Here is a 12,442-nt window from a genome sequence, read left to right as displayed (position 1 = left end):
ACAAAAAGAATACTGTTATTAAAATGTTAATATTTTCTAATAAAAATTTAAGGAGTTGTTTGGGAGGAGGGAAGGGAGAAGGATGAAAGGAGAAAGCAAAGGAATCTATTAAGTATTCCTGACCTTCAAAAACACTTTTGTCTTTTGTCAGTGAATGCTATAGACAAAATAAACCAAGTCTGAGACCTATTTTGAAAATGCTGTTCCCCATCTTTATCCCAATACTGTGTTATTCTGCCTCTTAGACAATTATACTCTTTTTCTGAATGAATTGATATCTTTTGACAAGTTTTGTTAAGAATGCCTAGTAAAGGTCAAGTGTAAGCCATTTACTGCTGTTTCCTGGCAGCCTTTATGCCATGGTAAATAGAGATTGGAAGCAGTTTTATTTTTGAGCATGGATTTATGGATATGCTTCCATTGGATTGTGTTTTTTCTCATACTGAAACCCACAAATGTTGCAGGATTTTCGGGACTCTGGCTTAAGAATTTTTTCGTGGAGTCATCTCGGACTCTTCTCTTCTCCTCAACTCCAAGATCCAATTATACATGAAATCCAGATGATTATATTTCCTGAATATCTCTGAAATCCATTCATTTCTTTTCATCCCACTGCCACTGTCTGAGTTCATGTGCCTGTCATCTCTTCATTGTATCATTATGGTTTTCTTCTAACTGGTCTCTCTGCCTCCGGTGTCTTCTCACCTCCAGTGCATCCTTCATCATGCCATATGAGTGATCTTTCTAAGGCACAAATCAGATGGTGACAGCCCCCTACCCAGAACACACACACACACATGCACACACACACAAATATTAGAATGAACTCTAAGATCCTACAATAAGTGGTCTGATAAGGCTCTGTGTACTCCTGTGAAGAAAGCTTTTGGGAGTTAGGTAAAACTTCACAGAAGAGGTGACATTTGAGCAGAGTTTTTGAAGGATGAATAAAAGTTCTCCAGGTGGAAAAAGGAAAAGTTATATATCAATCTGAGGAGATGGTATGTACAGAAGCACACAGACACGACAGGGCTTAGCATGTTTGAGAAATTTTGAGAATTTTGGCATGAATGAAGCAAAGGGTACTTAGGGGAATTGGCAAGAGCTGAAGCTGGTACAATAATTTGGGTCAGATTTTCTTTGTATGTATCTGCCTTTCTTTCTGCTTGTTGTCTTCTTGAGGAAAAAAGACTATCTTATTAAGTCCTAAAATTCTCAAGCCTTACATACTGTCAAGGCACCCAGAACTGTTTGAATGAATTGGACAAATAAAGAGAGAGACTATCAGTAATATTAATTTATTGGTTTGTTTATTCCTATATGTATTGAATGCCTCAATTGAAATCCAGACTGGAGCAAAATTAAGATTCTACTTATTTTTTTATACAATAGCAATGGTAGGAGTTGTTTCAGACACAGATTAGTTATTTTTTGCAGGCTTTCTCCTTTACAGTCATGTCTTCTCAAGGAGCAGATTGTAGTTTTCCTAGTAGTAGGTTTGACTTCAGCTTAGGCAGGGACTTCTCTAAAGGAGTTAATCACTTGTCAACACCTTGTATTGATACTCCTAGGAGGAACTGTTATAGGAAAAATATGGATCTTTAAAGATGCATTAACATATTACAAGAACCTCTGTTTGCTCCTGTGTGTTTAATTTCATAGCCAACAGCAAGGGTTATTTCTCATACATTCTTGAAAAAATAGCCCAAATGGGGCTAAAAGATTAGGAATGCAGAAAGCGTAATTCCAGAACATTAGTGACACAGCATAGCAAAATTAACAGGGTGGGAGCAAGGAGGGAGGATAAAAATTTTGAATATGTAAATTAAGATTGACCACATTTATGTAGTTCTATCTTTAGGGAATGCTAAATCACAAACTCATCATTGGTTAATTAGAAGGTAATTAAAATTGTAGCATAGTGATTGGATAAATAGTTAATGAAGGCTGAATAAACAAAGAAAGGAAATCTGGTGAAATTAGTGTGTACATTTTGGGAAAAGCAAAGATACAAATGTTATTCATGCAGTGCATCAGTCTTAAAGGATACCAATATCCTTCTAGCATTAATTGATAAAATTAACTCTCCAAAGACCAAAAGACCAGCTCTCACTCTCTCCTTCAAAACATCTTACACTAAAATACAGATTTATTTGACAGCAACTTCAATTTTCATTCACTCACAGCATGTGAAATTATTTTGCTGAACCTTGTTTACAACTTATTTACAGGCATCTTAATAATCTATTAGCAGAAATTCGTGTTCTCTGTATGTAGTAACTGTTCCTACTGAAAGAGCTGGCGCAGCCTAGGCTCCTGACCAGATCTGGCTGACAAGCTAGTTTTCAAAACCAGTGGAGTGGTTTCTGCAGGGAGAACTGTGCTTGCTTTTGATAATTGCCTCAGCTTTATGAAATCAATCAGCCTGAAGGGAAGACCTCATTACAGATCTGACAAGATAGACTCCAATTTCAATACTAGAACAACTCTCTGTCCTCAGGCTCTGAAATCTGCAATTATTTATTTTATTTAGACAGAGACAACCATAATAGAGTACCTCTGGGCACATTCTCAGGGAAGTACTCAACAGATAACCTAATGGTCAGTGTGTTAGGAACCTGCCCTTTTCCTGTCACTCAGGTGGAAAATTGGTCAACAGGAATTACAGCATAGCCTAGAGCCAGCTCAAAGCAGGCACTGATGAATCACTATCTTTCCAATCCCCTACCCCCAAAGATGCGGAGAGAAAGGGTAGCTGCTGTAACTGTTCCCAGGGCTAAACTACAGCAAAATAAGGCTTTCTCTTCTCAGTTCCTCTGAAGACTGCCAGACAGACTTTATTCTAAGGAAAATGATAGATCACCCATCTACCATCTGTCACTTTGAACTGTTCTATCAAATCAACATTTTTTTGAACTTTGTTTTCAATGAGGAATGTGATTTTGCTGTTTCCCAAGCCTTAAATTGGACAGGGGAAAAAAGTCCTGAAGTGTTCTTCTTCTTGAAGTTGGATATATGTATTTTGCTTTTCTGCTCACGGAACACAAACACCTTAACAGATATAGTTCAAACTTTTCTCGAATAATTCACCCTTTACCAGGCCTGGGAGATGTCAACCCCACAGGAAAAACACAGAGAACATTCCGAGTATAGGAAAATATGGATTTAGAGAGAAATGATACTTCTCTAGTCCAGCTGTAGTGTCACTGCTAGAGTGTTCTGATAGTACCAGATGGAACAGAGCATTCCTGAAAGATTTGGGAGGAAACATTTCCATTGTTAGGGGAAAATGTGGTTCTTTCATGTTGGAAAGTTCAAGGTAGTGATGAATATGGTCTCCTAACAGAGTCCAAGCAAAGAACAATCACTGACTACTCCCAGCATTATTTATTCATGATTTACTTTAATGGCTTTGTGTTATTAAGAAAAAGTAGGTTAGAAGAGGAATGCAAAGCTAACATCTTCCAAGCTGTAAATAGACTGTAGCCTGGAGGCCAAAGGATCCACACTACTCAAATGTTCTTATTCCATTTTTGAGGCAAATTTATATAAACCCCCCATTGGGTTAGAAGGGTGTTAACATTTGTTTAGTGTCCAACATGTGCTAGACCTTAAACAAACAATCCCTTATTTAATTTTCCTCACTTTGCTGTAAGGGGGGCATTATCATCCCCATTTTACAATGCAGAAACAGTCTGAGAGAGATCAAGTGACCTGTTTTATACACCTTGTAAGTGGCACACTTAGTAAGTGGCACACCTAGTAAGTTGCAGATGTGGCTTTGAATGCAGATCTAACTCTAGAGCAGCACTGTCCAGCAGAAGTTTCTGGGATGATTGAAATGTTCTATAGCTATGCTGTCCAATACAGCAGCCACTACCTACATGTAACTATTGAGCACTTGAAATGTGACTAGTGCAACTGAGCAACTGAACTTTTCATTTTTTTCTTTCTTTTTTTTTTCTTTCTTTTTTTTTTCTTTTTTTCCTGAGATGGAGCCTTGCTCTGTCAGCCCAGGCTGGAATGCAGTGGTGCAATCTCAGCTCACTGCAACCTCCGCCACCCGGGTTCAAGTGATTCTCCTGCCTCAGCCTCCTAAGTAGCTGGGATTACAGGCGCCCGCCACCACGCCCGGCTATTTTTTGTATTTTTAGTACAGACAGGGTTTCACCATGTTGGTCAGGGTAGTCTTGAATTCCCGACCTCATGATCCACCCACCTTGGCCTCCCAAAGTGTTGGAATTACAGGCATGAGCCACCACACCCGGCCTGAACTTTTCATTTTATTCCATTTTAATTAATTTAAAGAGCTACATATGGCTAGCGGCTACTGTATTGGATAGTTCATCTCAAGAGATTGCCTTTTCTTTTTTTAAAATGTTTAAGTTTAGCAGTACATGTGTAGGTTTGTTACAGGGGTAAACATGTCATGGGAGTTTGTTGTACAGATTATTTCATTACTCAAGTATTAAGCATAGTACCCTTTAGTTGTTTGTCTTGATTCTCTCCCTCCTTCTATCCTCCACCCTCAAGTAAGCCCCATTATCTGTTGTTCCCCTCTATGTATCCATGCGTTCTCATCATTTAGCTTCCACTTATAACTGAGAACATACAATATTTGGTTTTCTGTTCCTGTGTGAGTTTGCTAAGGATAATGGCCTCTAGCTCCATCCATGTTCCTGCAAAGGACATGATCTCATTATTTTTTATGACTGCATAGTATTCCATGGTGTATGTGTACCACATATCAAAGACATGGAATCAACTTAAATGCCCATCAGTGGTAGACTGGGTAGAGATTGCCTTTTCTTAACTGTAGTTTGTAAAATGGGACATGTAACCTGATGTACATTGAACAATTAACAGAAGATCCATTTATGGGATCTCTTTTAAGGGTCTTAGTCAGTGGAAGGTCTGTTTTGCCCCTCAGAAAGAGAATGAAATTATGCAGATACAAGATTGGGAGTGGAGCGTGTGATTGTCTACCACTACTCCCCAGGCTTCAGGAATCCTAACATGAAGAAGATACCAGGAATGCTGAAGGAACCCATAAACCTTACTTCCTTCTTCCTTTCATGACAGCTCCAGCAGCAGGTCAGCTGGTGCCTGGGATGGGAAACACAACTACAGATACACCTTGACTTATTATGTAGTTACATCCCAATAAACCCATTGAAAATTGAAAATATCATAAGTCAAAAATTTGTGACTGACTGGGAGCTGCAGCTGACTGCTACTGCTCAGCATGGTAAGAGAAGTATGGTTTCTACTGAATGTCTATCACTTTCACATCATAAAGTTGAAAAATCATAAGTTGAACCATCGTAAGTCAGAGACCATCCATGCTATATCCCAAATTGTAGCTGAGTTCAGTTCAATACTCATTTCTGGAGTGCTTACCATATAGTACAAGGCACTGTGCCACATCTTGGTGGAGGAGAGACTAAAAAATGACTGAGGCATAAAGTCTGTCCTCAAGGAGTTTACCACTAAGTGGGAGTGGGGTAAGGCAGGAGGAAAGGTAGGCTAAGACAGAATACCCAAAGAACTGTAACACAAGGCATGTTCTAAAAGGCTCAGGAAAAGTATAGGCTAACATTCAAGGAGAGTCAGAATAGTATTTTATAATTGAAAAAGCCTGAGGCCAGGCACTGCGGCTCATGCCTGTAATCCCAGCACTTAGGGAGACAGAGGCAGAAGGATAGCTTGAGCCCAGGAATTACCTGCCTAGGCAACATAGTGAGACCCTATTCACCACAAAAAGCAAAAACAAAAAGCCTGAATTCCTTGTGTGACCTTGGGAAATTTACTTCAACTCTGTAAGTTTCCCATTCCTTGTTGTAAAATAAGAATAATAATTAGAAAATAAAATAAAGGGATAATGTTTGTAAACAAACACATTCTAAACAACCAATGAATAGTAGTTCCCCTGATGGGTAGTTCCCCTCTCTGTTGCTGTGTATGTATTGGTTTGGGTAGAGGTAAATAAGGAAAGATACCATGAAGGAAATAGCATCTGAGATAAACCCTAAAGGAAGGACGATATTTTAAACATTGAAAATTAAGAAGCAGGTGGAGGAGCAGTGTGAGCCAAAGGTGTGGAGGTAGGAAAGTACTGGATGGATTCAGTGAATGCTGTAGTCCCATTTTGCTTGAGTGCCAGCCCTTTTGACTCAAAGTGTGATTCCCACACCAGCAGGATTAGCATCATCTGGGAACTTATAAAAGCAGACCACAACTCAGATTTACTAAATTAGAATCTGCACTTTTACAAGCTCCTCAGGGAACACATGTCCACATTAAAAAGTTTGAGAAGTATTGGGGTAGAGTATAAGCTGGGGCATAGTGGGAGACAAGGCCTGAAATGGATGCGGCCTTGTTATGAGAGACTTTAGTGCCGTGATCAAGTAGTTTGGGGAGTCATTAAAAGTTGCTGAAGGATCACTGCCAATGAAAATTGGTCTATGACCTGTATCCCACCTTGAAAATGGCGACTTAAAGGTAAATTAGGCTTTGAAAGTTTGTGTACCACCATTCAAGCAAGCCCCTTAGTGCTTCCAAAAAGGACTTTTCCCTTTTCTTTCTCACTTCTTCCTCATTACCTTTACTTACCCATTAATTGTAACTCATACAATTACCCTTGCTTCAGCTAAACCGGTTAGAATATTGAATTCATGAAATTGACAAAGTAGGTTTCATTTGTTTGACATCAGTTAAGACCTGGCACTGTTCAGTTGTTTTGGCTGCTAAGCCCTGTGGCTGAAGAGTAATATTGCAGTCCAGCTCCTTTGGACATTGTAAATATTTCCTCAGAAGTAGCAGGTGGAATGGCTGGGTAGTGAGAGCTACAAATGTGGAGTCAGAGGTTTTGAGGCCTAGACTGAGGAAGCAGGAAGGGTGAATGAAAGTGAGGAGGAGCCTCCAGAGATGGATAAATCCTACAAAGCACCTGGCAGAACATTAAGGGCCTGGCCATTATCTTAATCCCTTATTTCTCCAAAAGTTTTGAATTGAAAACTAATTTGGAGACCCTCATCTCCCAACATGGAGTCCCATATCCGATTTGAAATTGAAGTCATTTGGAAAATAAGAATTAGGTTATAGAAATTTGTTTTATAGACAAATTAGCTAGACTGTTCTTATTGCCGAGTACTGATATTTATTTATTCAACATCAATTTCTGTGTTGAGATTGTTGCCTTAATTTGAATTTATCAGATTTCTCAAGATTTTAGCCATTTTCTTTTAAAGCAAACTAATCCAGGGTGGAATTGTGTTTCTTTTTGCTAGGGTTATACAGTCTCTGAGCCACAGCTGCCGATAAAAAGTAGCATACACTCACAGGGTCACATTTTGGTATTACAACCTGGGGCAATCATTAAAAGTGTTACATTGCATCATGAAGGCTGGTCCTAATTTGACCTGATAGTGGACAGCTATGTAAAGTGAATTGTGACAGTAACTGTTACAGCAGCTGGGCACAAAGAGATTATTGATCTTCTCACACAAGAATCATGAAAATTCTTTAGTGCTTTCCTCAAAGCCCACGAATCATTTGCATCTGTATGGCAGACATAACATTGCGTGTGAACTCCTTGACCTGCAGATTGGAGTATTCACTGAGAATCACACTTCATTCTGAGATGTTTAACCCCCTAGTTCCATTAGATGAGAAGTGTCATTCTCTAAGGAACCCCACCCCCACCCTTTCCCAATATACATACTTTCTAAAGCAGCCTTATATGTGTTATGGAGTCAGATAATCAGCATTTCAACATGACATGAAATAACAGCTGGTCAGCTGTCTACACCAGTCACCTTGGTTTTAGATGAGATTATGTTACCACATGGATTTGTTTATTGTGAACATAAGATACAGAAATGGTAGAAATCTGTAACACCCGTGTTTATTACCTGTTTGTCTTTATTTTAACAATTTGTGCTTCCCTTTGGACAAACCGTAAATTTTGTGGGCTGGAGGAATGAGGAGATGTGAGGAAAACAAATGAACGAAGTAAGAGGTTTTATTAAATTTATCCTCAGAAATAAAAGGGCAAGGACTGTGAGGAATGCATAAGACTTTGAACAATTTCTGACTTTGTTAGTTATCTGTTACTCTCTCATTTGTTTTTCTTACAGTGATTATCAGTAGAAACCTTTAAAAGTTAGACATCTTATGTCTTCATTTTAGGTAAGATAAGCAAGAAGCTGTTTTAGGGAAATAAAAGGAACTCCCAAAATAGAGTAGGTCGTAGTTTTTAAAAGCAAGCTGAATGCCTAGAAGCCCAGCAAGGAATGGGTCCCAGGCTAAGAAGTGCCCCTGGATTTAGGCCTGTCAGGAATTCTATTGATAAAATTCCTGTCTTGCATAGAAGAATGAACTAGATAACCTCAAAACTTTCTTCCAAATCTGATATTTTTCAGTTTCATCATATCTAGAAAAAATGGTAGAAATTGCTTCCATAAGAGATTTAAAGATAAATTCTGTAGTTTGGGTGAGGATTACAATATGGTAATTGCCAATATTTTTACATTTATGTCGTAATTGAAATTTCAGCAATAAGAATTCTTGGAATTAAAGTGGTGGTTTTCTTTTTTAATATTTAATCATTTTAATGGGGCTAGTTTACTTAAAATGGCATGTGACCTGGGTCATGTATACATGACACAAAAAAGACCCTTTAAGTACCTGTTGGTTTATTTGGTGCTGTCTTATGGAAGGAATGAAGCAAAACAGTAAAAGTAGCTAGGAAGCACTGGTGTTGTAGGATTTTGCTGTCTCTATCATCCTTGCTCTTGAACTACAGATCTTTGGAGACTGTGTTGGGTATTGGATTATATAAAATATGGGTTTGTGTTCAGCGAGTCAGCTTACTGAGTGAGATGTCCCCCCTCCATATGAGATCTTTCTCTATAAAAAAATGAGGCCTGAAATGTTGTACTGAATTGTCATGATTTTCACATATCTGGATCATATATGAGGTGGATACACAGGAAGTACTTGAAATCTCAGTCTTATTTGGTGCCAGAAATCTGTACATTAGTGTGATTAATAAAATGCCTATATCCCTAAGGTTACCATATGGGTCTAAAGAAAGGGCAAGCATAATTATAATAAGATGTCTATGACTGAACACCTTTAACTCATTAGATTTTTTTCCCCTGGATTCCTTCAACTTTTAGAAAAAGGTACAAACAGGAATGAAAAGGTTCAATGAAGAAAGCAGGGTATATCCTTGGATCAGGGCAGATTCAGAACAATCTCCTCACATTGCACATCAGTAACTAGAAATTAAAAATGGAAATTCAATATTATAATAGTAGTAGTTACTACTTATTGAACATCTACTGTGTGCCAGATGTTATGTTGAATGTTCTACATATATAATCTCATTTAATATTTTTAGCAGTTTTGTGAGTTAGGTACTCTTATTAACATCCTTTTGCAAATTGTGGCTCCGAAGATCTGGAAAATCCTCAGTCATCTACTTAATAAGTCAGGGAAATGGACTAATATATTATTCTGTACATTTATCAAATGCAAAACAAAAATAAGAAGTTTTTCTCATTAACCATCATTAATCGGAACCTCCTAATTCCTGAACATTCCTTTTCATCAGCATTTTACCATTCTGCAGTATAGTACTGAAATGACGGAGATGCATTTAGAATCTAATTATTTTAAGTAATGTTTATATAATCAGCATCAGAACTTTTAAGTTGTAGCATTAATTCTTGATTATCAGCTGTCAGGTCTTTGATTACATGGGTTAAAAGAATGAGTCATCTACCCCCATCCAATTAAGGATTAATTCATTTGGGTGCTCAAGGTATGGTGCTAGGCACCAAGAATACAATTATGGGAGGGAGGGAGAGAGGGAAGTTTCCTTTTTAGAAGAGCTTTCAAGTTTATAGGGGAAAAGTTTGTTTTAATTCACTTCGAATAATGTAATTCTCATAAATATGTATTTGTTTATCTTTGCCACAGCCTTGGTTGTGTTATCACTCTCCGTTAGACATTATGAAACCAAGACTAAGAGAGACTACATGACTTGCCAAAAGCTATCACTTAGTAAAGGATAACCAGGATTTGAATCTCTGTCTGTCAGGATCTTTCTACTATGCCATTCTATCTTCCATGGAACTTGTTTTGATCAGTATATTGCAGAAATTCCAAGAAAAGTTTTGGACTAGTATATTAATCATATTTGACTCTGAGACTAATTAGGTACAAGAAGAATCTTCATTTGTAAATGGAATAAATATCCAGTCTTCTTTTTAAATAGTCTTGGTCATGATCTCAATTTTTTTTTAGTACATAGCAACTGATGTTTGTTTCTTTAGTTCTAGTCATTGTAGGGATTTAATAGAACATGTATATGATGCAGTGAACAGTTCACTGAAGATCCAGAAGCAAGTTTTATTCTTTCACTTAGTTACTCACATGATGTAAGGAAGAATGTTTGACAAGTCCCAGAAGACATTTAATGGAGGTGATCCAAGTGGAGTCTGATTGCTGAAAAACAGTACTTGTTATGTGGGCTGAAAACATTAACAAGAGGATACTCTGTATTATAAATAATAATGTATGTCATTTCTTTTTTTTTTTTTTTTTTTGAGATGGAGTTTCGCTCTTGTTGCCCAGGCTGGAGCACAATGGCGCGATCTCAGCTCACCGCAACCTCCGCCTACTGGGTGCAAGCGATTCTCCTGCCTCAGCCTCCCAAGTAGCTGGGATTACAGGCATGCGCCACCACGCCCAGCTCATTTTGTATTTTTAATAGAGATGGGGTTTCTCCATGTTGGTCAGGCTGGTCTCGAACTCCCGACCTCAGGTGATCTGCCTGCCTCGGCCTCCCAAAGTGCTGGGATTACAGACGTGAGCCACCATGCCAGCTCATTAGAATCTTAGCATTCATTTTATTGAAACTTGATTGACCTTTAGCTGACTGGATTTCAAGGTTTTTTTTTTTTTTTTTTTTTTTTTTTTACAATTTACAACATTACCTCAAGAATTGTACAGCTATGGGCCATAGAAAATTTGGGAGTTAAAGCATGAGCTATGGGCTGGGCATGGTGGTTCACGCTTGTAATCCCAGCACTTTGGGAGGCCGAGGTGGGTGGATCACCTGAGGTAAGGAGTTTGAGACCAGCCTGGCCAACATGGCAAAACCTCGTCTGTACTAAAAATACAAAAATTAGCCATGCATGGTGGCACATGCCTGTAATCCCAGCTACTAGGGGGGCTGAGGCAGGATGATCGCTTGAACCCGGTAGGCAGAGGTTGCAGTGAGCCAAGATCGGCACACCACTACACTCCAGCAAGAGACCATCTCCAAAAAAAAAAAAAAAAAGAGTTCGCTCTTTCAGGCCAACTTGATTTCCCCCTCTTTGATAGGATTAGAGAACCAGTGGAGAAAAGGCTTACAGGAGATGTCTTAACTTTGGGCTTTAAAAAAGCTTTTGATTTCACATTTCATGAAGTTTAATTGAAACACTTGAAATTCCAGGTGCTGCTGCCAGAGGAGTAAGAACTGTCTCTGCTTGCCCCTGATTGAACCGTGTAAGACTTGGAGAGTAGAAAATACCTTTCGCCATTTTATATGGTGCAGCAGTGACGAGTAAAGTGACCATGCTTCTAATATTATTTGAAGAGAACGAGATTAACGTTACTGAAATCTAGGTCATAACTCCCCATTGCTCCAGCTACTAAATAACCCCCTTGCAATTTCTATATATCTGTTTCCTTTTCTCATTTGCCATGGAGTTATGGTTTTCTGATTTTAGAGACCCCTGTATTACTGTCAGAAGTGACTTTGACACAGGATAGTCTGATGATTATATCTGCATCAGTTCAACATACCTTGTAATGAAAGAATGGTAAAATGTCAGGAGATAATCCAAGGAATGCAAAGCCAAGCTTTTTACAAGGAACAGTGGGTCCAACCATAGTCACATTTAATGAGGGTCCTATCTCCTTAAGGGAGGAAGTAGAAGACAGTTGCTAGCTTATGGCTAAAAATGTTAAGTTGCCACAGAAACAGGAGGGATCTTACAAATGACAGAGCCACAGTCTTATATTTTAATTCCGTACTTACCAAAAAGATCTGTAAAAATTACAGAAGGTCTTTAAGGAATTCACCTGTTTCTCCTACGCTCTTAAGATTTAAAAGGTTTTCCACTAGTGGCTCATATAATAAAAATCTGGAGACGATCCCAGTCCTTAATGGAGTCTGGACTTTGGCTTTCTTTTTCTTCTTTAGGATTGAACCAGCTGCCCTTTGACCCTGCCAACAACAACGAGCCCCTGCAGTTTGGTAGTGCCAGTGGCCCTCTGGTCACAGAAGGCCTCATTGAGAATGGAGGGGAATCAAGCAAGAAAAGAAAGAGAACAAATACTCCTTCAGGTAAGCTAGGTGATAATGCACTGTCTTAAGCCAGTG

At 38.6% G+C, this 12,442-nt stretch overlaps 1 protein-coding gene across 4 annotated transcripts in view; it reads left to right on the top strand.

Moving 5' to 3' along the window:
* Positions 1-12,442, top strand: part of ENOX2 (ecto-NOX disulfide-thiol exchanger 2) — a 296,553-nt gene that overhangs the window by 118,042 nt on the left and 166,069 nt on the right. For 3 of the 4 annotated variants that reach the window (XM_050777527.1, XM_050777526.1, XM_050777528.1), the window contains one exon: positions 12,263-12,406. The exons of the other annotated variant lie outside the window; for it this stretch is intronic. Coding sequence is in view for 1 of the 3 variants with exons in the window: in XM_050777526.1 (XP_050633483.1) it covers positions 12,263-12,406 (144 nt within the window). In the remaining 2 variants the exon portion in view is untranslated. The remainder of the gene's footprint in view (positions 1-12,262; positions 12,407-12,442) is intronic. 4 annotated transcript variants of the gene reach the window in all.

The sequence above is a fragment of the Macaca thibetana genome, chromosome X (genome assembly GCF_024542745.1).
Source record: "Macaca thibetana thibetana isolate TM-01 chromosome X, ASM2454274v1, whole genome shotgun sequence".
Classification (NCBI taxonomy): domain Eukaryota; kingdom Metazoa; phylum Chordata; class Mammalia; order Primates; family Cercopithecidae; genus Macaca; species Macaca thibetana.
The sequence above is the reverse complement of the archived record's forward strand: the minus strand, read 5'-3'. Positions and strand labels throughout refer to the sequence as shown.